The sequence below is a fragment of the Ailuropoda melanoleuca genome, chromosome 7 (genome assembly GCF_002007445.2).
Source record: "Ailuropoda melanoleuca isolate Jingjing chromosome 7, ASM200744v2, whole genome shotgun sequence".
NCBI lineage: Eukaryota > Metazoa > Chordata > Mammalia > Carnivora > Ursidae > Ailuropoda > Ailuropoda melanoleuca.
In genome coordinates this window covers 90,271,642-90,298,905 of record NC_048224.1, presented here as the reverse complement: position 1 = coordinate 90,298,905, position 27,264 = coordinate 90,271,642, and the positions used below count along the sequence as shown (strand labels likewise).

The window sequence follows — 27,264 nt, the reverse complement described above, 5'->3', positions numbered from 1 at the left end:
ACCCTTATGTGGGCATCTGTGGAATAAATCCACAGAAATGAAATCGTATTTTGCATTTTGGAGTTAATTACTTTCCATAAGGGTCGTACCAGGTCACCCACCCACAGCAATAGATGGGAGGCCCTCCGTCTCCCCAGCCCAGCAGCTGCCAAGTCCTACAGATTCTTCTGTGGGCGCCCATTCCATTCTTGCCTCGTTTCCTGGCCCCACGGCGCCATGCCTGTCACACGTCCTCCCTCTCCAACATCCCAGAATGGAACACTTCCTCCCGCTGCAGCCATGCCCGTCCCATCTGCCTTCGCTCAGGAAATGGGGGCTCCTCCCGTGGACCCACACACGCGGTTACTCCCCAGCAGAGGTCTCCGCACGAAGAAGGGCGCAGTATGAATTAGTGAAGCCTGGCTCCAAACAAGGTACTCTGTCATCCTAGTACTGGCAGATGGCATTTGTAAAAGTGAAAAAGTACTTTCTCCAGTCTGCTTTTTTAAAAATATATCTGTTAGGTGTTCCTTCGGACATAATGCTTTCGAGGTGCATGAGTGGTGCCATTGTTGATTTGTTTGTTTAACTCAGTCAACCAAACAGAATGCTCTCTTATTCTGGTCTCCCCAACTCCTTCCCTCCAGCCCCTCTGCCTGGCTTTCACTTTTGCTGGCGCTCTACCCTCCTCCTAGACCTAGAGACACGGGTGGCAAGGGCCATCTCCAGGCCCTGCTCCATGCTCTAGTCCCAGGGGCCCTCCAGCAATGCCAGACTCTGCTTTCCACTCTGTCCTGTTCCACCAGCTTCCAACACAAAGTCAGCAAATGGCCCCCAGTCAGGTGTCACGGCACAGTCCTCTGACATTTGAAAGGATCCCTGGATGGTAGAAAGAGTCCTGGCACTTTCACATTTTTGGGATCGCAGGACGCAGCATCCTCGGTCCACCCATCCCTCCCCATCTCCATCCCCACCGTGACACACGGGGCGGGGCGGGGGGGCGGCAGTAGACTGGAGAGGGCGGGAAGAGGGAGCGTCCGGAATGCAGGACGATCTCACAGGGCTGATGGGGCGGGAGAGGGAAGGGAGGAGAGAGGTGAGGCGCTGGAAGGGGTGGGGACCGCTGGGCTGGCCCGTGACGGACGGGGCCCTGTGTGTGCACGCGCGTGCGAGGCGTTGAAATGCCCGGCACGTCGGGGCAGCAGGACAGAGCCCAGGGCGCGCACGGAGCCTCCCAGTGTCTCGCTCCCCCGGCCACAGCCATGACAGAAAACTCCGACAAAGTTCCCATCGCCTTGGTGGGGCCTGACGACGTCGAGTTTTGCAGTCCCCCGGTGAGTAGGGCTCGGGGATCCCCCGTCCCGCGGCCGGATCATTCCACACGCAGGGCCCGGCCTTTGCGCGGGCGTCCGAATCCACTGCCGGGAGTCAGGGATCTGCGCCACCGAATGTGGCAGGCGGGTGCCCAAACCTGCGCGTGTGCAGGGGTCTCGGGACCCCAGACGGGCGTGCAGGGGAGGGAAGGACGGGACTCAGGAGGGGGCGTCCTGTGGTGGCGGACACAGCCGCGGGGCCGAGGTCCTGCTCTGCCAAAAGTTTGCTTATCACACATCCACGCCTGAGTAAAGGGACCTCCGGGAGGGAGCGCAGCGAAAGGGGACGCGCCGTTTCCCACCCCCACCGGGGGTGCCGGGCTGCGTGCGGCGCGGACGTGACCGGTCCCCCCTCCCCGGCCCTCCCCACCCCCGGCCCGCAGGCCTACGCCACGGTGACCGTGAAGCCCTCCAGCCCCGCGCGGCTGCTCAAGGTCGGAGCTGTGGTCCTCATTTCGGGGGCGGTGCTGCTGCTTTTCGGGGCCATCGGGGCCTTCTACTTCTGGAAGGGGAACGACAATCACGTAAGTCCGGAGGGCGGCGCGCGGGGTGCAGACCCGAGTCTGGGTGCGCAGGGCGGGGAGGTGCGCGGGGCTGAGAGGCGCGCGGGGCGGCGGGGTCCTCACTGTCACCCGCATGTCCCCCCCTAGGTGGAGCCAGAGCGCTGGGCCGCAGGGTCCGCTCGCAGTGGCCCGCCGGCCCTCTCGCCCCTGCCGACGCTTTCCACTAGGTCCCCTGGGGCACCTTCTCCCTTCTTCCATCCAACACCACCACGCTGCTTTCTGCTCTTGGCAACTTTGTAGAAAAGCAAGTCAGAGTTTTAAGGGAGGATATTAAAACGTAGGGTAGCGGGAGAGCGCAGTGGACAGTTACAGTAATGCCCTTTTCTGCGGATCCCAGCCTGGCGCTTGCAGCGAGCAGTCGTGAGACTGGGTGAGGCACCTCACCTGTCTGTCCTCAGCCTTGGGGAAGAAATGGAGCTAAATCATCTCCAGGGCCTTTCCCAGCCGAGAAAGGCTGCGAATTTAAGAACCTAGGACAAAGATAGCCCTGGGGAATATTCAGACCCAGTATTGGGGATGAATTTGAACTTTCGGGAGGTTTTTATTACTTTTTTTGCGTGTGACCTGTCCATGAAAGCTCCCTTCTGTCTTGGCCTGAGGAAAAGAAATGGGCTAACTTCGTTAAAGGTGGGAAATCTCTTTAAAAATCAATTCTGGCCTAGTCACGTGTGATTTAATTGTAAATGTTTCACTAACTGCTGTCCTACTTTCTTTGTATGTAACTATTTATTCTAAGGCTCCATCAGCTCTCAAAGAGTATAAAAAGCTCTTCTGACTTGACTGGGCAGGATTCCAGGATGTTCTCTAAGTACTCTGAATTTGTTCACCTATGTAAAGGGGGGCATTTTATCTTGATGACCATTGCCAGGCCTGGTATAAGCTTATTTAGACTAATGGAAAAGAATTCCATCTCCAGCTTGCGCACAAAGGGCTTTTTCTTAATCACTACCCTCAGAGGATCTGTGGCTGCTGTGTGTCACCACCCCCCCACCATGAAATTCAAAGCATGAACGAATTCCAGTACTTAGAGAAAATGGTGCTGAAAGCAATTCAACCATTTTACACATCACATCTTCTGCAGTCACTGCATAATTTGTATTTTTAACTCAAATGCCTACTGTAGATAATCATGCCATTTAGCACTGAGTCTGTTTGAGAGACTATATCAAATTTACAAGCATCGATTTGTAAGATCAGAATTGCACAGTATTTTGTGTATATTTGAAAAGTGCCTTAATGTGTTTGTGTGTTAAATATAGAAGTTAGGCCAGATGCTCATGTTTGAAAGCAGCAAATCTGAACAGGAGAACAATTTCAAGATCTACATCTCCATTAATAGCACGGTTGAGATGGTCATCCCTTGGGAAATTGTATGGTATTCAAATGTAAATGCTATCTTTTAGATGACAAAACCTCAGTGGTATAGGTCATTTGGAGATAAAAATAGCTTTGCTCTTTTGGGGGGAGGGTAGAGATTTTAGACATGATATGTATTAAAATGAATATCATGTGGCATTTAATTATTCAAGGCAAACACAACTACTGACAAGCTTCTAAAAGGAGAGACTGAATGCTCGTCCTAAGTGGGGCTCCCTCTTTTCATCTTGTCCTTCACCACAAGAGTCTGGTTCAAAAGAGCAGTATTAAATTCTAAGACTACAGAGGAATAGTGAATCACGTTTTATTGCCAACAAAGTTATTTCTATTTCCTGTACAAGCAGAAGAATGATGAAAATCACAGTATTTTTTTTTAACTCCCAAAATATTTGGTGCTGCTCTAGATTACTTAAGTCTGAAAAACAAATCACAAAATACTAAATGGGGTCCATGTGGCACCAACTCTGCAGAGCACACGCACGGGTGTGCTTTCCCTGAAGTATAAATAGCCCAAACAAAACGTAAATCCAAAAAGGTAAGTCTCTGTCAAACAAAAAGACATTCCCCACCCTTCGGGAAGGATCCACGCTCTCCTCCTCTACGTTAGTTTATAGAGGAGAACCAGCTGTCATTCCCCTCCTGTCCCTTTCATATGGGGACATCCCCTCAGGACAGGTTTACTCAAGTCAGCTGGGGGACTAGGAAGCATCAGCGTGCTCATAACTGGGCGACGAGGGAGGGCCTGGGCTCAAATATTGAGGCCACGTCTCATCCACATGACTGGATATGGAACAGGCATTGAACTATGGGGAAAGTCCCACCAATAAGAGAGAGCGGGCAACCCTGCCCGCTGGGAGGAGGGGATGAGATCGGTGCTGGAGGCCTTTATTCTCAGACTGATTTTTCTAGAGAGTGTCCCAAACATTATGTCATTAATCTTATAGAACCCAGGCTTCATTAGAAACTCATTAGCAAATATTCCTGGCTGTAAAAGGCACCGTACTGAGAGGAATTTTGGCAAATAATAAACTTCATTGTATTTAGAGAATCGCCCGAGGTGCCAACAGCCCCACTGGCTCCGCAGACCTGAGATTACAGCTCCCCCAGCCCAGCCTCCCGCCCAGGGCCCAGTCCTGGGGAAGAGCTCTGCCCTGGGAGCCTCCCACCGTTGGCTTCAGGAGGGCACAGACCTCTCACCGCCGCCCCGAGCACCGTGCGCTCCTTCGACGGGATGGGCTACAGCCACGTTACAAATGATGCCATTCCTGTGCCTGGTCGGGGAGCTTCTGTGGGTGCAAAGGTGGCAGGGGCGGTGATGGAGGAAAGCAGAACGAGCACCACGAACCACTCTTCTAGTGTTGTAATTTTGTCTCAAGACCTGCTAAGAATTTAGAAACTGTTTCTGAAATTTTGCCTTGCTTACTAGTAAAAGCCTATGTGCCACGCTTTCTCTCTCTCACACACACACACAGACACACACACACACAGCCTCTTACAGCATGAGCGAAGGACGCTGGTGCCAGCAGGGACTCACACAAATGCTATCTGCCGTGCTCCTTTCCACGGTCCTACTGAGCCCATGGGAACAGTGGCTGCTCAGAGAGCCCAGGGACGGAACAGAGCCCGCTTTCTAAGACTTTCCTGCAGAAAGCACAGGCTCGGCCAAAGAAAACAGGTTTCCCAAACTGGGCTGATCATGAGGACCACCTGAGCTGCAAAGTGAAAACAGGCCGGCGGGCTCGGCTCGGCTCGGCTCCAGCTCCGCTAAATCAGGGCCGCTAGAAGTGGGGGCCAGCGTGGGGGACAGCGTACCACAGGGATCCAAGCGCAGGAGGGAAGGAAGGGCACGGAGAGACGGTGCCAGCATTTTCTGTGCCACTGAATGAAGGCTGTTGCCCAGAAGGGGACTGGCTTACAAAGCCATTTCTACATCTCTGCTGATAAAATAAAACTGTGCTCTGTGGGTCTCGTGATAATGAGTTTTCTACAAGTAATGATCTGGTAATAACAGATACTTCTTCCAGTGTCTGTCCCTGTAGCAGTCTTTCTTCATAATGAGGGAGAAAATCGGACTTGAATTGAACCTGAGCTATTTGCAGTTCTGACCTACTGACCTGACACTAAGTAGCAAGTGTCTCTCAGCAGTTCTCAGTCCTTCCTCTTTAAAGATTTTATATAAGATATATAGAGATACACACACATACATATGCTTCTAAGTCCGAAAAAGAAAGAGGGAAGGCAAGGGAAGGGAAGACCCACCTACTACCCCACAACACAGAGAAAGTTCTAGTAGGGCAGCCACACGCTGAGCTGGAGCAGTGTGCACATTATTTTGTAAGTCAGTGTACTAACAAGATGTCTAATAAGAGAGCCCTTTGGATCATCTAATTTAGTGGTAAACTGAAAAACAAGTATTTCAAGGAGTTATTTTTCTAAAGATTTTACTTGGAAATCCAAGATGTAACAGATAAGAGGCAGAGCCGCTCTGGCTGAACTGTAGGTGGACAGGAGAGAAAGGACGACTGTCACAGTCCCACCTGTTCTGCCACCCTCACCTCTGGGCCACCTCTGTGAAACCTCAGAGCTCGAAGGCCATAAATGAAAACGTCTATGAGGCCAAGCTTCTTCATTTTACACCCAAGGCAACTCCCAAGACCCAGGGGTAAGGAGTGTGGCCACTCGTCTTTCTGATTCATGATGCGGTGCTCTTCTCTGATGCCAAGTCTCCCTCCCTCTTCCCCCGCATGTCTCATAACAAGATGCCCTACAACACCATGTGCCTGTCCCATAGTCATTAAAATGACTAACTCCCACTTTGCGCTGAAACAGATGTGCACATCGACCTTGCTCTCTACGTGCTGCTCGATATCAGGCATATCCCAGCCCTGTCTGTAGTCCTCACTGGATACCATACCCCGAGCCGAATCTTAACCAGAGGATTTTTTAAAAACCTTTCAAATGGAGGTGCCACCGCAGACTTGTTTAGTTAACAACCCAGTTAACCATTTATCCATTGATGGCTCTCAACTCCGACTGCAAAGTAGAATTGACCTAGGAAAAGAAAGATCCACGTCCAAGCCCCATCCCCACAGGGTCTGATTTGAGTCAGCCCTGCGGGACACGCATGCGCAGTAGCTGGAGCTTCTACTCCCGTACTTGAATGCGCAGTCAGGATTGCAAACCACTGAGCAATTTGAATAAGTATCGCAGACTACCAAAGCTTATACTCTTAAGGTATTTTTAAAGAAATCATTGTATTAAGTGATTGGTGTATGGATGAAGTCCTCATATATAAATACATTACTATCAACAATGATGCCGTGTGTCTCTAACAAACGTGAAAGCTACCTCATGTACTGCAGGTCTAAAGATAAGCCCTGATTTGCTCTAAAAGGAAAGCATCACTGACTCCTGTGTTCACTTCCAGATTTACAATGTCCATTATACTATGAGTATCAATGGGAAATTACAAGATGGGTCAATGGAAATAGATACCGGGAACAACCTGGAGACCTTTAAAATGGGAAGTGGAGCTGAAGAAGCAATTGAAGTTAATGATTTCCAGAATGTAAGTATATTTCATGCATTTAGAGAGTTTAACCAGGCAAGCCTGGAAGGCTTTCCTAATCCAGGGAGAAGCAACATCTCTCACACACAACAAAATGGTAACTGTTCTTTATGGCGGTCATGGTGCCATACCAATTCACATACATTATGCAGCACATTCTGTCTGAGAAAGGACCACTCTTTGTCCTTTATATTTTCAAAATGAAAAAACAACACCTTGGCACTGAAAAGAACAGGTACTTGGAACTATATAAAGTCTTGGCAGAAGGACTCGAAAGAGCTATTTCTTTCCAAGCAGCTTTCTGTAACACAGTGAATAAAATGCTTAAAGCAACTCAGAATGTTCCAAGGTCTGAAATGTGAACCTGCAGAGAGGAGGGAAATTGTAATGACCTAACAATCTCATCAACAACAGGTGGGATCTACTTACATACTTTTCTCCATTCTTCAGATTTCCCATTTAATCCAGAAAATTGGCATGGAGAAATTCCCCTATCATAGTCTTATGTTTTCTGACCATGGCCAATTACAGATAAAACATCCGAGTCTCCTTTGAAAGGAGCAAACATGTCTGTTTTCAAAAGTTCAATTTATAGGCAATTGACATCACGCTCTGCGACAGTGCTTGGGCGCACGTCCGCAACACAGTGGCACTTGGGGCCCTCTCCTGCTGGCCCATGTAAATATCTTATTCTCTTCATGTTCAAAGTTGAGGAAAAGGCATCACTGTGTTCTCCTGTTAAATCTGTAGATGGAGTAGGTGAGACTTGATCATGAAAAAAGGCACATGAAAATAATGTCTCTTTTGATAGTTTATTGGCCTACAAACATCTCATCAATCCGCCTTGCTCCAATTGATGAGAAAAACTAGAGATACTTTTCATTTGAATGAAAGAACTCCCCTTGCTGATGCCAAAACGAATTTCACAAGTCCTGTTGAATAACAAACAGATGCTAACCCTTGAGACACCCCCCCCCCCATGGGTGATGTTCGGTATTCCTTGCTGATGACAAGGACTGGCTGTGTTCAGAGTGGGCTCTGCCTGGGGGTGGAAGGGATGGGGAGGGGCAGGCTGTGCAGCCCTGGACATGACTGTTTAGTCAGAGCTTTGCAAATGGTTCTGGTCAGCGCACAAAGATAATTTCTCTGGACCTATTAAAGGCTTTTACTGCTAGACCCAGGACAAGGTAAAAGCATTTTTTCTTTGTACTGCTCAATGAAAGATGACAAAATGTGGCTCCCCCACACACATCATTCAATCCAGAACAGAACTGAATACCTATGATGTGTCACAAGATCAAGATATGCAAAGGGAGCTACACAGATGAATAAGAAAAGATCCATCTCTCTCAAATGTGCATGAATCAGGAATACGGTTTTAAAATATTTTAATCCCAAACCTATATTTCTGTTTTATAATCCTTCGGTTCTAATAATGTTATTGATTGTGTTTTGTTCTCATAGGCCAACAGGACCACAAATATTTTATAAACTGATCAATTCTCTTTGATAGCTTCCACATTTCTCTAAGTCAGAACTGGTGAGTAGGACATTTTTTTTGATGAATAGAACCTGTTAGGGGTTTAAACAAGCCTGGACTTTTGAAAACACATGAATCAGTCACTACAGTACCTGCACTATTAACTTTCTCCTATATTTTAAACCATCTGTCGAATTCAAGAGGTGTTTATCAAGGCCTACTGTGTGCAAGGGACAGTGCTGAGCGCAGGGGATGCAGAGATGACTGACACTTGGGCCCTCCCTCAAGGACCTTACAGTCTAGGCCGGGAGGCAGACATGCCATGCAGAAGTGACTTCAGGTCCGCTTGGGAAACATGCTGTGACAGAGCTATGAACAGAGTTCTGTAGAACACGCCGGGGGGGCAGCTGCTGGCAATTAGGGGGCTGGAGCGGGTTTTACAGAGGGGATGACAGTTGAATCAGGTCTTGAAGAATGATTAGGATTTCAACCAGCAGAGAAGTAGGGGCAGGGCTTTCCAGACCCAGGGAGGAATCCTGAACACAAACACACAGGCCCACTCTTGAGTTCTAAGTAGCGCCAGGTGGTGGAAGGTGGGCAAAGGGGGAAGAGGGGCGAGGCCAGATTAGGGAAGGCTCCTAACTGTGAACAGTGAACAGTTTCCCCTACTAACCTAGGACCCCACCAAGATTTTAGTAGAGCCAGTGGGAAAGAAAAAAAACAAAAAAACCCTCCTGAGAGGGAATAGCACTGAACACAGGGCTCTGGGCTCTATGCTGTGAAAGAAAAAAATTATTCAGGCCGCTTGTTATGAAAGGGAAAGCAGACCATAGTCAAAGGAATCTAGTACAGTGGGGTTTTACAGAGAGATTGGGTTCAACTCTGAATACCATAAGGAAAGGTGAGGCTTTATAGCCAAGGAGTAGGGTGGGGGTATTGGTGGAGAGAAAATTACTAAGACATAGAGTAGTTTCTTACTGAACGAGAACCAACAGGGTTTTTGCTACAGGCAAGCCAGGGTGGTCAGATATCAAGGGTGATCAGACCAAGGCCAACTCAGCAGGATTCCTGCTAAAACTGGAATAAACTGGCCAAGGCAGAGCCTGTGGCTGGGGCCTAGTCAAAAGGAGGACTCAGAGCAGCCTGACTAGAGGTGGGTCAGGGAGTGTCTTTGTCGGTGCCCCAAGGAATACAAAAAGGGGTTTGTTCAGAGTGTATGAGCTACATTCTAGAAAGTTGTACCCTCAGAAGCATCAATGCTGTTGGTTTAAGCCAACCCTTTCTGGGCTAATGACTCATTTCTGTAACTTAAACCCTGGTTAGAAATTATACGGTGGGTATATGCAAGTGTTCACTACCCAGTTCTTTTAACTTTGTGTACATTTGAAAATTTTAATTTAAAAAGCTGGAGGAAAAATAAAAGAACAGCCCTGGTAGATAGGTTAGTGATTTCAAAAATCAATATAACCCTTCCTCGAAAAATTAAAAATAGAAATACCATATGGTGCAATAATTCCAGTACTAGGTTACCCAAAGAATATGGAAACATTAATTCGAAAAGATATATACACCCCTATGTTTATTGCAGCATTATTTACAATAGTCAAGATATGGAAGCAACCCAAGTGTCCATCGACTGATGAATAAAGAAGACGTGGTATATATAAATATATATATGTGTAAATATAGATATATAGTGGAATATTACTCAGCCATTAAAAAGATGAGATCGTGCTATTTGCAGCAACATAGATGGACCTAGACGGAATTATGCTAAGTGAAATACGAGAAAGACAAATACCGTATGATTTCACTTACATGTAGAATCTAAAAAACAAATGAATAAACAAACCCAAAAAAACCAAAAAGCAGCATCAGACCTACAAATACAAAGAACAAACTGATGGTTGCCAAAGGGGAGAGGAATGAGGGGATGGGCAAAATGGATGAAGGAGAGGGAGATACAGGCCTCCAGGTATGGAATGAATAAGTCACGAAGGTGAAAGGCACAGCACAAGGAATATATTGTATATGTAACAGGTTGTATGGGGCCGGATGGTAGCTATCCTCGTGGTGAGCACAGCATAATGTACAAACTTGTTGAATCACTGTCTTGTACACCCGAAACTAAGGGAACACTGTGTGTCAGCTATACTCAAAACAAAGTTTACAAAAATCAATATGGCCCCAACTATGACATCAAAGAAAAATAACACAGAAGTAATTTATACTATAACTTGGACTTCAGTGTGCGCACGCTCAGCCTGATGTACTCAGAAACGTCATGACGTCGTGCGCTTGCTCCGATAGGCGCGTCACTGCAGGTTCCACAGCCGAAAATGCAGCCTGATTTAAGTGTGTGCTGGCAAATTAAATACCAGGCTCTTCTTCTCAAACGGTGAACAAACTACCGTTTTCTCTCCATTTTCTCAGGAATTGCATTCCTTACAATGCCATCGTGCGTGGAGACTGCAGCGGAAGTCACGCTGTGCTGATAAGTCCAAGAGTGTTAGATTCTAGGCACAGATACTCGCAACCAGGTTTCCCCAGGGCACTCAGCTCTTCCTACTTCCCTCGGCTCTGTGGGATCCAGCCCCCCGGACCCTGCCCACGGAAGGTCAGGAGAGCCCCAGTCTTTGTGACAACCAAAAACTCCCTGGAAGATTTCTAAAGTGCCCTCTTGGGGGAAGGACCCCTTTTTGGAATTCTGGTCTAAGCCACAGAAATCCATGAGATCCTCTAGACAGAAAAAACACGCAGCTAAAATGAGATCGCCTGACNATAAAATATATATATATATATATATATATATATATATATATATATATTAGAGCATTGGACTCGACACTCATTATCTTTGGTAGCAAATTTCTTCATTATCACCAGCTTCTAAGGCCTTGTTTGTTTGCAGAAACAGGAGGTTTGGTTGGCTTTCCCGTGCTTTCCCATTCCTCTGTTTAATCTCTTAATATATCTGGCTGCTTGATATGGATTTGTAGCCAGACAAGGTGGTTAATATGTGTGAATTTCTTCCCACAGGACCCATCCCTGTGGGGTTTCAGTTCTCTTTGCAGCATGTAGACCGTCAGAACTAACTCAATACTAGATTCACATTCGGGGCTGTGAATCCTTCAATAAAATCGGCTCTGTCCTTTGAGGATATAGTAATGGTGATATGGTGTTTCCTCCCTTGCAACTCACATTCAGAGGATATGAGTGTTGCAAGGGAAGAGAATATATCGCATGGAGGCGGGAGTGATCTCCCCCCACTGCCTTCTGTTTTTTAAGCCGTAAGCCCTGGATTTACATGCAGAATAAGAGCAGCAGGCCTTCAGGAGAGAGCAGGGACCAGCGGTTCTCAAATGTGTTCCCTGGGCCACCAGCGGCAGCAGCACCTAAGAGCTTGTTAGAAATGCAAAGGGTCGCCCGCATTCAGACCTCCCGCATCAGAAACTCTGGGGGTCGGGCCCAACACTTTTATTTATCAAGTCCTCCAGGGGATTCTGATGCAAGGGAAAATTTGTGAGCAGCTGGTACAGAAGAAACTTGGATTCAAAGGCTGTGTCTTAGCCCATTCAAGCTGCTGTAACGAATTCCCAGAGCCTGAGTGATTTCTGAACCCCAGATATCTCTCACTGTTCTGAAGGCCTGGCAGTCCAAGATTAAGGCATCAGCGGATGAGTGTCTCTTGAAGGCCTGCTTTCTGGTTCATAGTTGGCCCACCTGTGTCCTCATGTGGCGGAAGGCGTGAGGGAGCTCTCTGGGGTCCCTTTTAGGAGGGTACTAATCCCACTCGCCAGGGCTCTGCCTTTATGACCCAATCACCTCCCAAAGCCCCTACCTCAAATACCATCACATTGGGGGTTAGGTTTCAACACAGGAATTTGGGTGAGGGGACAAAAACATTCAGTCTGTAGCAAGCTATTTCAGTCATTTAAAAACTTTGTTGCCCTGAATAAGTTCTTTTCTCCCTCAACCGGTGGTCCTTCATCCTGGCTATACCTTGTAACCGCGTGGGGAGCTTTGAAGCACGCCGCTGTCTGGGCACTGCCCCAGGCCAATGAAATGGGAATCTCTGTGGAGAGTCCCAGGCATTGATGGTTTTAAATTCAGTGGTTTTTTTTTTTTTTTTTAAGATTTTATTTATTTATTTGACAGAGATAGAGACAGCCAGAGAGAGAGGGAACACAAGCAGGGGGAGTAGGAGAGGAAGAAGCAGGCTCACAGCAGAGGAGCCTGATGTGGGGCTCGATCCCATAACGCCGGGATCACGCCCTGAGCCGAAGGCAGACGCTTAACCGCTGTGCCACCCAGGCGCCCCTAAATTCAGTGGTTTTAAAATCTGGTTCGGGGAGTCCCTCCTCCTGGAGAGGGCACGGATATTGCTACCCCTCTCTGGGTGAGACGTGATGCTAGGACACACGTGTCACATATGTGAACATGGCCCATTAGGCTTCAAGGCAGAGCACGGAGGAGCTTTAGGAAGAACACGCCTTTCCTTCTCTGCGCTCCGGCACGTCGCCCCTCAGCCATTGTAGGGCTGCTGGCTCTCAGATTACATATGGTAGAACTTGCCATGAATGTCCTCTGTTCTTCACGGAAGAGGGCTGAGTCCTGAGCCAGGACCCCGAGATTTCTGAATGCTCTTCCTCCCCCCACTCTGCAGCATTGATGCTGGAGCAAGTCCAGATCTTCCTGACATTTGTCTCAACTGAACAGAAGATAAGCAAGTTGAGATGCTTGGATTTCTGTGGGTGCCTGTTGCTATGGCATAAGATTTGAAGGCCTTTGCCATTGCTTTTGGCCACTCAGTCATCATGAAATCCACCAGCTTTCCACCAGAGTGGAAGTAAACAGTCTTGGGACAGAACGTACTGTCAATCCTCGTGCACCTGCTATAGCATTGGGACTGCGCCGTCAGCCGAGCCTGGAGCCCTGCGGCTGACGTTTCCCCCGAGGCTGGTCCCTAGGCTGACAAGGAGGAGACACTGTTTGTGTCTCACAAGGGAAAAAACAAAGCATCCAGGCCCTCTGGTAACGTCTAGGAACAAAGGTCAGCTCCTGGTGTTGTAGGAAGCTTTACTATTTCCCTGGCTCAGTGACTTAGGAAAAATCTGCATTCATGGAATTAATGAATGGAGCCCCCATCTTTCGAGAACCTTTGTGGGATCACAAAAAAGAAAAAGGTTCAGATACTTATGTCAAAAGTCTTATAACTGAGTGGGGACAGAACCTTGACAAGGAGCGGTCACTCGGCACGGAGAACTAAGTGCTAGTTGAGGGAATGAAGGCTGGAGGGCTTGCAGAAGTTAGAGGAGGGGGACCTGCTTCGCCTGGGAAGGGTGGAGAAAGCTGCGTGGATAAGGCAGCATTTCATCTGAGCATAGCAGGGCTGATGGAGCAACTAACAGACTCTGTCTCAGCTCACATGCCCCTGGCAGGGGTCTTCCCAACCACACCATCAAAGATACTATCCTTTGTTGTTCCTGCCTCACACTCTGCTTTTTTTTTTCTCCATGGCATGCACCAACACCTGACTTGACTTGACTTTTTTTTTTTTTTTTTTTTTTTTTTTTTGGTAAATAACGCTACGAGGTCAGCTCCATGAGTGCAGTCATTCCGTCTATTCTGTTCATCCCTATACTTGGTGCCTGGAACAGTGCCCGGTTTGCAGTAGACACTCAATACATTGAATAATTGAACGAACGGATAGATGGATAAACTTATCTTTCCTAGGGCATCACTGGAATCCGTTTTGCTGGAGGAGAAAAGTGCTACATCAAAGCACAGGTGAAGGCTCGCATTCCTGAGGTGGGCACTGTGACCAAACAGAGCATCTCCTCCGAACTGGTGGGTACCTCGGCATGCTTGACAGCTAGAGGGTCTGGCAGACATCGTTTGACCACATGGCCCTTTCTGTCTCTCGTTCCTGGATAGCTTCGTGACCAGAAGTTCTATTCCTTCTCTGCCGAAGAAATTGAAACTATTTTGGTCCTCCTTGTTGATCCCCAGAGTTCATACTTATATGACGTAGTGTACTTAAAGGTTTTGGTAAAGTGCATAAAAGGGCTTGGTCTTCACATGGCCCTTGTTTGCCTAATATTAGGGAGAGAACTGTCTGATTAGTGATGAAAACAATAGAAAGCGCTTCTCATGACAAAATCTTCATTAAAGGGGCTTCAGGAGCTTTCTAGCCTCAGTTCCACTCAGTGTGGGAATTCCTCCTGAAAATCTCAATTGGCTGATCAAGCAGAGACAGGGCTCCCTTCCCTGGGCACCAGACAACTTTCGGGTGGGGGGCGGAGGGTGGAGTTCGAACCATTGTGCCCTACTCTGAGTTGAGCTGGCTCCCCCTGCAGTTTCTTCCCCTTGGCTCGAGTTCAGCCCAATGAAGCTTCTTAACATGTATTAATTCCTTCCCTATATGTCAGATTCGTGGGATTTTTTAAGCATAATTCTTTCATTTATTATTAACAATTTGCCTTTGAGCTTGATTTTATAAAAATTTACTTTAAGAATTGCACAGAATTCTAAAGACACATCTAATACCTCACATTTATTTGATGCTTTAGGTCTTATGAAGCGGTCACATGCATTATTGTCCTCCATTTGAGTTGTGGCAGGGTATAGTGGGAAGAAAATAGACTTTGAAGTTAGAAAAATGTGGGTCCAAATCCCAGCTCTGACACTTGCTATGGATGTGGCTTCAATTCTTTGAGCCTCGGTTTTGTCATCTACAAACTAAGGGTGTGCATCCCGTCCCCATGGCCCTAGAACCCACTGGATAATGACTACATGCCGCTGCTATAAATTACTAATTCCATTATGATCAGCTCTGGTCCTTCCTGTATCCCTGAGAGGAAGGTAAAGCAAGCATCAGCTCCCTTAAGGCAAAGGAAGAAAAATAAGGGTAAGCAAAGGTGCCTGGAAACTGCCTGTTTGCTGTCATAGGAGCAGCAGCAGCTGTCTCAAAACAAAACAAAAGCTACAACAAACCTGAGTTTTTAAAGCTGGCCGTTATAGTGCAGACTATAAAAATGACACCCAGCCTTCCTTTGTTCTGAGCCTTGTGCTTTTCTTATTGCATTACCATTTTGTTACAGTCCTATCACTCCATTTCTGTAATGCACAATACTTTACATGTTCTCCGTAAATGGACATAGAAGTAGGTTTCCTCTCCTGCCTTCCAAAAGAGCCAGCTCTCCAGCCACAGCTGACCGAGATCTAATCATAAGTTTGCGGTACATTCCTGAGGCTTTTGAAGAACAAGTGGGGTTTTTTTTCCCCCTGATTTTTAAAAACATACTTGGTCATTATAGAAAATTTGGGACATACATAGAAGAATAGAGAAGAAAATCACCGACAATTGCTTAATCCACAGATGTTTAGGTTAATACTGACGTTACTGTTTTGGTGAATTATTTTCATGTACGGGTATGATATTCTTTTCAGACTTGAAGTTATATAGCTCTACATTCTTATTATCTTCACTTAACTTTAGTTCTCCTACAATGTAGATTATAATGGATATATTATGTCATCAGATGGTTATAATTTGAAAGTCTTTTGTTCTTGAATACTTCAGCCATCTTCAGTTTTTCCACTATTTCAAATAACAATTCAAAATGATTATTTGAATACAGAAATAATTCACGGTGATGAACAGTTTAGCATTTTCAAGCTTTGACTGCATCTGATTCTTTGCTTAGACCGTAGAGGCGAATAATTTTTCCTGTGCTTTAGTTCTTTCTATTGTGCTTGGTGGATTCTCTGGTGGGCAAAGCCAAATTCAGGCAACATGTTTGTGTGAATTAGGAATGTGTCCAGCTGTCGGTAGCAGAAAACTACACTCAGAGTGACTTAAACACAAAAGGATTTGTTTTTCTCCAAAGTAGGCAATGTTCGGAGGGGGCTGCCGGGTTGGCTGCCAGCGTTGGCTGGGTGGCCAGCATTGCTGATGGTTTTGGCCTTGCCTTCCCAGCTCCAACCATCAACCATGCATTCAAGGAAGGAAGTCAGGAAGAGGTTAAGCAGTGCCAACCATGTCTTCCCTTTCATCAGGAAGAGTAGAAGGCTTCTCAGCCCTCCAGTATACTCCAGTGTGAACCGCAGAGTCTAGAACCGGTCACACGGGCACCCCTAGCTGCTGGACAGTCTGAGAAAACGAGCAGCCAGCGTCTCTCCTGGGGGCGGGGGCACTGCTGCCTCACATAAAAGCAGGAGTGCATGGCAGGGTCAGGGAGAGGCGAGGCAGGGTGAGTAGCTGAGACTACGCTGCAAGTAGATTGCACACTGCTAGCGTGTAAGATGCATAGGTATGCATTACCGCTACCACCCCGCTCTTTCCCTGCACGCTTTAGGTTATGACGGGCTGGATTTATGCACCACTTGCTCTGATCAATTTTTCATCGGTTTTGTATAACTTTAAAAAGCTGCTATACCCAAAGAGCATTCATTTCCTGGATGGAACCATTTAATTTAAGGTAAATAACTGGATTACCTGAGTGTTAGCTTCCTCCAATAACTTTAAGTTGTTTTAATGCAACCATAAGCCTGGGGGACAAAGTATAAATGAAGTGCTGCTTTTAGCTAAAAATATGGAGAAAACATTTTAATTTCTCCAACCTATTGCAAACTAATAAATATATGAAAGGAACAACCTGGCAAAATAAATTTGTCTCCTGGGTTGTCAGATGGTTCTCGGCATCTCGCTGTAGAAGAAAATCCAGGGTTTAGCTCTGAAATCTCAATGGCGTGCTTGATGCGAGGAACATCTGAAATGTGTTTTGTTATAGCTGGGAAATGTAGAAACGGTTTATGTTAAATCATACTTTGAACTGAAGACATTAAAGAACCAATCACTTGCTTTTCCCATTGTTGTTCAGAAGCTGCAGAACAAAACCCCAAAGGATTTTCACTTCAAATGAAGGGCTCCTCTGTCCTTTATAGGATTTCAGAGTCCGTTCAATTGCTTTTCCTCAAAAAATCTTTGATCAAAAACATCAGATTAACCTAAGCCTCAAAGTTGGTATCAAGTAATTTTCACTTCCACTCAGGACACTCAATATTCACACATTTCATTTATCCAAAGGCAGGGGGACAAGAGGGGCAAAGACAACATTGTGAAGAGAGTTACAAAGACAAGACACACACCACACCTCCGCCCCCCCCACTATACACCACACACACCACATACACATCCCACAACCCCACACATACTCCCCTACACATACACAACCCCACATCCCCTACATACCCCTCCACATACACCACACACCCCCACACCACACCCCAAATCTCCACATCCCCCACAACCCCATACATACCCCCTACACATACACAGCCCACACCCACCCCACACACCACATACACATCCCACAACCCCACACATACTCCCCTACACATAACACCCCCCCACACCCTACATATCCCCCCACGTACACCACACCCTCCACCACACACCCCAAATCCCCACACACTCACACCACACACGCTGCATCCCCACACCATACACACACACACCACATACACACCCACAACCGCACACATACACCCCTACACATACACAGCCCACACCCACCCCACACACACACCCCCACACCACATACACACCCCATAACCCCACACATACCCCCTACACATAACACCCCCCACACCCTACATATCCCCCCACGTACACACCCTCCACCACACACCCCAAATCCCCACACACTCACACCACACACACGCTGCATCCCCACACCATACACACACACACACACCACATACACACCCACAACCGCACACATACACCCCTACACATACACACCCCCACACCCACCCCACATCCCCCCATACACACCACAAATCCCCACACCACACAACATCACACAAACCCACAACCCCACACATACCCTATACCCCACACAGTTCTCATTAAGGTTTTATTAGGTGAAATAATCCACCAGCACGTGACTCTTAATACACAGCATGTTTCATTGTCCTCTTTGCTCAATGCATTTCATTTCTACTTACTTGCAGGAAGGCAAGATCATGCCAGTTAAATATGAAGAAAATTCTCTCATCTGGGTGGCTGTAGACCAGCCTGTGAAGGACAACAGCTTCTTGAGTTCTAAGGTCTTAGAACTCTGCGGCGACCTTCCTATTTTCTGGCTTAAGCCAACATATCCAAAAGGTAACATTTTAAATTCTCTTAATGCTGCTGGGAATTCTCCCTGTTTGTGAGTTTCCTGTGAGCCCTTCCACAGGCCTGAGCCTGTAACAAGAAGATGCATCAGGATGCATGCCACAGTGTCTTAGTAATTGGCAAGAGAGATCAAAGAGAAGGAAGGTGACAGCCATGAATGTTTTAGGGAAGGGACTGAGCAGCAGGGTTAACAGGAAGCGGATCAGGGAGACAGAATACCACTGCATTATCTGCCATTTTTATTTATGACACTCCCCCTTCTTTCTGCTCTGCCCCTTAATCTAAGTTGTTTGCACTTTCCCATTTTACATTTTTTTATTCCTACGGCAGAGAATCAAGGGACTAAGAAGCTGTCATACTGCTGAATCTTTATTATGTTCAAACCTAGAATTACGGGATGGCCAAAAGCTGCTACGGGTATAGGCTGAGATTCTTCAAGTTCAAGGCTTGAGCATCGGCTTCCAAGTCCGTTCAAAAGAAATGAAGGGCCCCTGGGGTTCAGAGCTAGCTTGGAACATACCTTTGAGCTATCTATCCGTGGGTGGTGAAGGGCAGGTGGGCCCTGAGGGCCAACTCTTTCCCGAGTTTCTCTGTCCCCAGGGGTCCTTTCACTCCTCACCACCAGTCTTCCCACTGGCCCCCCCAAAGGCCTACTTTGTAGCTGTGGCTCAAGTGTTAAAGAAAGGCCTTTCTCCCAGCTCAGCTGAGATATACTCCGTCTTCCGAAAGATTTTATTGGACACAGAGAGAGCAGCATGGAAATAAAATACAGGCATTAAAACCACCGAGCTTAGGAGGGGCAACCGGCAGTGACTATGAAAAGGGTGCAGTTACAGTTTCACAAGATGAAAGTAGTTATGCAGATAGATGGTTGCACGGCAATGTGAACGCACGTAACACCCTCAACTGTACAATTAAAACTGGTTACAATGGTAAATGTTATATTTTACCACAGATTAAAAAAAATCTCACCAGGCTTAGAAAGTCCAGGTTTCTGATTGTGTCCCTGCTAATTTATTCCTACAGGTCACAAGTCTCATTATGTCCCAAAGCTTGGATAAGATGGTTACTTTCTGGCCCAGGCAAAGCAAATAGGATCCAATTTATAAGCCACTAGCTGTGGCTTCCTGGAAGAGTGACTCGAGAAGGATCCTGAGGCCACATGCAGGCTTAGTAAGGAGTAGCATGAGCAGTGTCTGTCACCACCGGAGGGGCTGGAGAGGGCTGCCAGGTGGGCCTTTCACTTTTGCCGTCCCTGCTCTTGCTCCAGTGGGTGCTTGCAACTCACAATTCTGTGGCCTTTTGCCAAGTGCTGGCTTTTGACTCCTCACCTGCCTCCACATGGAGCGGGCCTTCTTGCTTTCCACCTCCCAGGAACTACTTCTCCAGTACTTGTCACCTTGTCCACTCAAGGACAAAAAAGCCTCTGACTCTGCTACTACGTAGAGCTCTCTCTAATCACTTTGTTTCAGGAGAAGCCTCTACCCAGTTCATTCATGCATTTATTCAGCACATACTTTTTTGAAGGCTTATTACATGCCATTTACTTGCTCTGGGTAGTTGGGATGTACCGGTGCAGAACAGACAAGAATCCCTGCCCGCAGGGAGTCTACACTGTAGCAAGGGGAACGAGTAAACACTAAATTAAAATAAGAAAATCATATGGTAGGGGCGCCCGAGTGGCACAGCGGTTAAGTGTCTGCCTTCGGCTCAGGGCGTGATCCCGGCGTTATGGGATCGAGCCCCACATCAGGCTCCTCCGCTATGAGCCTGCTTCTTCCTCTCCCACTCCCCCTGCTTGTGTTCCCTCTCTCGCTGGGTCTCTATCTCTGTCGAATAAATAAATAAAATCTTTAAAAAAAAAAAAAAGAAAATCATATGGTAGGGATACAAGGTGCTATGGAAAAATAACAGAGCAGGGCAAAGAAGGTGGGGGTGGGGACGTGAAGGTGTTGCTGGTCTGATAGGATGAGTACCTTCACCTTCTGGCAAAGAGTGCGCTCCCTACTTCGGAGATGTAGCTTGGCCCCGCTCCGCCCGCAGCATGACCACATCTTAAGTGTTCAATCATCACGTATTCCCACCCCAGAATTACATGTTACATATGACACCAGAAAAGTGGAAACCACCTAAATGCCCCCAGAGTTGGAAAGGGTTAAATAACTGCTGGGGTAGCCATAGGGTGGAATATTACACATATTAAAGATGGAAGGTTTTTTTTTTCCAGTTTCTCTTAACGCAGTCACATTTAACGATAAATCAAGAAAATAAAAACCCCCTCTGAGGATGCCTGGTCCCGAACACCTAATTCTAATAAGAGATCCCCAACTCCAGGGTCCAGCAGCCTCTGCCCTTGGATCCTTAAGCTGGCAGGTCCCCAGCATCACGCAGCTGTATTATCAGACAGTGGAGACTGCACAAGGTCAGAGGACAGGGTGAGAGCTGGCAGCCGCTGGGCTCTGGCTGTGTGCCAGCTGCCAGCCGCTGGGCTCGAGCTTTAGGTGTTGTCCTCGGTCACTCTTTACCAGCAACTGTCCAGGGAACTACAAATGTTCCCATTTTACAGATGAAGAAACCAGGGTCCACAGAGATTTAATAACTCGCCTGAGGACATTCCGTTAGTTAAAAGAAGTGGTGTTGAGATTTGAATCGGGCTCCCTGATGCCTCTCCAACCATGAACTCCCTGATGCCTCTCCAACCATGAACTACCTGTGGAAGCCCCCCGTGGCTGTAAAGCCCATCTAAGTTCTCAGAAATAACACAGCATGATAGAATCATCACCAACTAACATTTGAGTGCTTATTATATGCCAAATGCTGTGCTAAAACCCTTAGACACAGCTCTATCCTCTATCACTACTCTGTGAATTGGACACGTTATCCCCATTTTACAGAGGAAGAAAGTGAGACTCAGACACCAAAGCCAAAGCTGTGTGGTACTTTCCATGTGTGTTATTTGGCAGCCTTGGGTCATGCTGCAGGCCCCCTGTGGTAGTGTGGTGAACTAGAACCCTGGGCTAGGAGCCAGAGAAATTCATGTTTGGCTCCTGTCTCTGCCACCCATTCTGCGATCTTGGCCAAGTCTCTTGGTCTTTCTGAGCCTTGATGCCCTCATAAACGTTGCTTCTTCTGTGCTGCCCATAGGATTTTTAAAAGAATCAACCAAGATAACTAATCTCCTGAAAATTATAAAGCTTCATACTGTCAATCCATTAAGAATGCACAGGGCTGGGGTGCCTCATTGGCTCAGCTGGTAAAGCATGTGACTCTTGATCTCAGGGTTGTGAGTTCAAGCCCCACGCTGGGTGTGGAGCTTACTATAAGACAAACAAACAAAGAATGCTCAGGCCTGCAAGTAACAGAATACCTGATCAACAGTGGTTTCAAGAAATAGTTTGGTTTTTTTCAAATAGAAGTCTGGAGGTCGGTTTCTGGCATTAGCAGCTACTCAGCAACATCATCAGGGCACTTTTCCTGGCTTACTGTTTTGCTGCCTACGGCATATTGGCTTATCATCTTTGTGCCTATCCCTTCTGGTCACAGATTGGCTTTCATAACCCAGATACATCTATGTTCAAGAAAAGAAGACAAGACAGAGAAAGCTGTTTCAGTCCTCTTTTACCAAGAAAGCAAAAGCTTTCCCAGAAACTGCACCAATATATTCTGCTTACATCTCACTGGCCAGAAATGTTCCATCTGGTCTCTCTTGATTGGAAGGGAGGCTAGGGAAACAAGTGGTATTTTACTTCCTCAGCTCCTATTGTAGAGGCAGGTAAGGAAACCAAGAACCGAGAATGGATTTTTGTCGGCTATCTCACGATATCTGCCTCAGGACTACAAAACCAAGTCTTGGTTATCTGTATGTTAAACTACTAACCTAAGACTCTGAAACATGCTTTATTATTTAAAAAGTCCTCAACACAAATTTCAATAATTAGACAAGAATATGTTTTGATGCCCTTTTATGCTTTTACCCTGATAAACATAGCACTTCCTTGGTTATCCAAATAAATGAACTTACAGCAATTTTCTTTTCTTTTTTTTAAAGAAATCCAGAGAGAAAGAAGAGAATTGGTAAGAAAAATTGCTACAACTACCACAAGAAGACCACGCAGTGGACCACGGGGCAACCCAGGCCCTGGAGGACCAAATAATGAAACCAGACCCAGTGTTCAAGAGGATTCAGAACCCTTCAATCCAGACAACCCTTACCATGTACGTACTGATGTTTTCATGACTGCTCAGATGAATCCCTTGAACATAACATTGAAGTGGTGGTTATTTCTACTTGAGGTTTCAAATGAGCACTTAATATTCAACTTAGATTTTTACTCAATTATTTAAAAAAATACACCTGAATTTGTGTCACGAAGTTTATAAAATGAGGGTAAGACACTTAAGCATGGTCTCTGGTGTGAAATCCAGTTTGGTCGTAACCCTTATTCAAAGTTGTTTCCTGTGCTCTCCCTTTATTGAGTCACAGGCAAATCCGTAAAGACACATTCATATCAGGAATTTGATTATTCAAAAAATGTTTCCAAGAATGTGCCCTGGGGCCAACACTCAGAATGAAAGTATTCTCTTTCCCCCTTTATATCCACTTTATTCATCCATTCAACAGACATTTGCTGAGAACCTGCTCTTTTCCAGGCCCCGTGCACACAGACAGGAGTTAACTTCTGCCCTCAGGGACTCTCCGTCCAGGCGGGAGACAGACTCCTATACACAGATAAAACACTTCAGACTGAAACACTGGGAACTGGTATTTATAAGGATGGCACTAGTGTGCTAAAAACTTTTCAAATCTTCAAAAAATATTATTTACCATTACTGTAAGTGAAGGGAGCAAAAGAATAGTAAGTAAATTTTTGTGACTAGTGTTTTAAATGAAAAAATAGTACATGCATATGTTTTTTTAAAGTAGAAAAGGGTATATCTACAATGAAATGTGTTTCCCGTCCACCTCTGACACATTCCCCAGGGCAACATATTAATAATAGCTATTTGCCCACTTTTCAAGAAAGTGTACCACACACACACATTTTTAACACAAAAGAGCATGTAACACTTCTATCCCTTACTTTCTTTCCAGTTACAGTATTTTGAAGATTGTTCTGTATCTCTACAAACATCTACCTCATTCATTTTAATGGCCACATCATATTCCATTGTGCACACAGATGCAGAGAAACTTAACTAGTTCTACTCTGACATGTAGATTATTGCCCTTTTGCTCTTATAAAATACTGTTACTAGTATACAACATTGTACATGCCCTACACAGTCACGGGAAGGAGTAAATAAGATAATGCAGGCAAAGCTCTTAGCACAACGATCGGCACATAGTAGGCATTACCTTGCTCATTGTTAACTATTAGTCTTATTATACGTCTTGTACACGTGTGGGAATGTTTTTCAGCATAAATACAGATGTATGGGTCTACTGGGTCAAAGGAGATGAATTTTACATTATTTAATGGAGGATGCCAAATTGTCTCCCAAGGAATTAATTACACCAGCTACATGTCTTCAGTGGTAATGAAAGGGACTCATTTATTATCAAACTTTAAAAAAAAAAATCTTTACCAGTCTCTTGGATGTGTTTTTTCTCATTGTTTCATCTTGCCCATCTCTAATTATGTGTAAGGTTGAGCATCTTTTCATAGACAGGCCAATTCATTTGCGTATTTTTTCCTGTGTAGCCTTTTCAGTCCTATACTGTTTCATGTGTTGCAAATTTATTTTCTAGTTTATCATTTAGACTAACATATTTTAGAAAGATTAGAGCAACAAGTATTTTTTAAATGACCCGAGGCTTATTGGACAATTCAGAACGCCACAGTACTTCATTCCCTAAAGCTCAAATAGTAAAAAAAAAAAAAAAAGAAAAGAAAAAGAAAAAAGAAAAAAAATCTGAATAGGCAAACAGAAAATTTAATATAGTTTACTCCCCCAGGTAGCTGGGCTAGCTAAATCTGGTTCAAGGGAGAGGGCATCAGTCCCTTCACAGAAGGGCAGGATGTAACTTTGTCTGCCTTGCTTCCAGACTTGAATGATCCATTTTCCTTGAAAAACTCCAATTCAGTTTTTCCTTTATTTCATGCTCAGCTTTAAGAAGAAACATCTCCCCATGATCTCAGCCCTTCACATGTTTCTTTAAGGAAATATCCTGAGACAACAACCTGAGATTTCCTCCCAACTTTCAAATCCTAACAAACCTTTGTTGAATCCTCAGATGAGGAAATGCCTCAATGGACAGGCTTCTGACTCCCCCTGCCCTGGAAGAGTCAGCCAGCTACAATCAATCAATGAAGTGGTTTTCTTTTTGCTGTCCCAGATTTAGTTCAAGAGATAAGGGGGAAAAAATGGAAAGAGTCTGAAGAATAAGAAAAAAACGGTTTGAGAGTAAGGCAAATATTTTGACGATAAAATTTGAACGTAAGCTCTATCAGATGGTGTTAAGGAATGGTCGGTTTCGTTAGTTATGATGATGGCACCGTAGCTGTGTAGGCAAAATACTGCTTTAGAGGTGCACTCTAATGTCTTTATGGATGAAATGTTGCAATACTCTCAATTGTCTTTAAAGTCACTTCAAAATTTAAAATACTTCAGAAAAGAAAATGTCAAATTTGACAAAAGGTAAGCAACTGTCGAAACTAGATGATGTTCAGTACACAATTTTCTCCACTTCCAGTATGTTGATATTCCTAATAATAAAAAGGCCTTCCCCCCCAAAAAACTTAATACTTGTTTGTATACCAGAAAAGGTGATAGGGTTTGCGAGGTTCACTTTGCTCAAGCCTAACCTACCTTGGTGCTGCATCTCCCCAGGTTCAAGTCCCTCAAGGAAAGAGACTTCACGTGAATAAAGAATACACATTAAAGGCTTCTTGGCAATGTAACTCAGTAACATATTAACGAGAATGCAGAATCTAAACCCCTAGGGACCTATGAAAAGGAAAAACAGACTCATAGATTTGGCAGAGGGCAACTTCCTTCCAGTTCTGTGGTATCTACAGCAGTGAAAATGGGGATTGTGTAGGTGATTTTTACTCCATCCATGATTTTGCTTATATAATAATAATGGCACATAGAAACTAGAAAATCAAGTTTAAGGCCTGGAATTTTTAGACATTACATGGTGCCTTTTCCTGAGTATTATAGACCCCTTAATGTTGAAATGAAGGCAGAATCTAAATGATGTCAGTGTCCTCGGCCAGTGCAATTGTAAGAGCAATCTGTTAGCCTAGATCAGTGAGTTTCAAAAGGTGCTCCAAGAGCCCTGGAGGCCATTCATACAAAATGGCACCAGTGTTCCACTGACTTTAAAGTTAGCAGTGGCAGAAATGCTACTTCTGAATATTTCCTTTTTGTTTGCCTAACTTAAAACAAGCTGAGTCACTACTGAGTGGGAGTCATGGCTCATTAAAGGCACGGAGAAACTTCGTAATATTAAAAACAAAAAAAACAACGGTCCTGCCAGTGACAGATGGAGGTTCCTTGATGTTTTAGAATGAATTCTGAATTATAGGGTTATAATAAGATTGAAAACTTCTTAACAGAAAATTATGCTGATTTCTTGTACCAGTGCAACATTCGGGATCTTATTTTAAAATAATGTGCATGCTATAGAATTCCCATTATGAAGAAAACACAAATAATTACCTTTTATTTCACAGCAGCAGGAAGGGGAAGGCATGACATTTGACCCTAGACTGGATCACGAAGGAATCTGCTGTATAGAATGCAGACGGAGCTACACTCATTGCCAGAAGATCTGTGAACCCCTGGGGGGCTACTACCCATGGCCTTACAATTATCAAGGTTGCCGTTCGGCTTGCAGAGTTGTCATGCCATGTAGCTGGTGGGTGGCCCGCATCTTGGGCATGGTGTGAAATCACTTCATATACCAGGTGCTTGTATCATAAAAACTAACTCAAGAGACAACCAGAGCATGAGGCATCTTGATGCTGAAGGGACTACAAAGTATTTTATACTCAATTTGAGCAATGTTATTCGATACTTTTAACAGAAGCTCTCAATTGCTTTACAGAACTTTATCCAGAATGTGCAAATGTATTGAAAGGGTAGTTTAATTCTAAGATGCCATAACAATCCTTTTATTACTTGCTATTTTTTATTTGCTTTGCTCTGCCAATAAGGCCTACTCATAAGACTAACTTCCTAAGCTACTTTGAAATAAACATGAAAAATCACTTACAATGTCAAAGATCTCAGTTGTACACTTGAGTTCTTTTTAATCGAGTCATTGAAGTAATTGTTTTGGGTTGTTATTTATACAGAATTCCTCCACTGTTAACCTTTTTCTTCCCAGTGCTGCAAATGTACTCCAAAGTTCCCACATAAAAACACGAACAAAAAAGTAAAACAGGACATATAATGGAATTTACCTGAGAGCATTATAAACTTCAAGATGGTAGCTCACAGGAAATCTTTAATTTATAGTTTGTGCTGGCATGTGATTAACAGGTGGCTGCCCTGTGTCAGGAGTCACCCCATGGAAAAGAGCATTAGGATTAAGAGGGAAAATGAAGTCGAAGATAAATCTGACTTGTGGGAAAGGACTGTGACATTCTGAGAAGCAGGTCTTCACACCCTTTTCAATCTGTTCAGTACGTGGTCACTGGGCATGCAGCAGCAGAGTGACATCTCCCTTTGTAGTACAGATCAGGCTGGTGATGTAGTCCACTTACCAGTAAGTTACTCTCATCGTAACA

The 27,264-nt window shown here is 45.3% G+C and overlaps 1 protein-coding gene across 2 annotated transcripts; it reads left to right on the top strand.

Annotated features, from left to right (window-relative positions):
- Positions 1 to 1,081: 1,081 nt before the first annotated feature.
- On the top strand, positions 1,082 to 26,829 carry CNMD (chondromodulin). 2 transcript variants are annotated; one of them, XM_034665266.1, is made up of 7 exons: positions 1,082 to 1,313; positions 1,736 to 1,876; positions 6,720 to 6,860; positions 14,077 to 14,190; positions 18,361 to 18,514; positions 22,575 to 22,741; positions 26,209 to 26,829. In XM_034665266.1, the coding sequence occupies exons 1-7, from the start codon at positions 1,161 to 1,163 to the stop codon at positions 26,419 to 26,421; spliced, it is 1,083 nt and encodes a 360-aa protein (XP_034521157.1). In that variant the 5' UTR covers positions 1,082 to 1,160; the 3' UTR covers positions 26,422 to 26,829. The 2 variants fall into 2 exon arrangements, with proteins under 2 accessions (XP_034521157.1, XP_002915911.3); XM_002915865.4 differs by having other exon boundaries at positions 26,206 to 26,829.
- Positions 26,830 to 27,264: the final 435 nt, after the last annotated feature.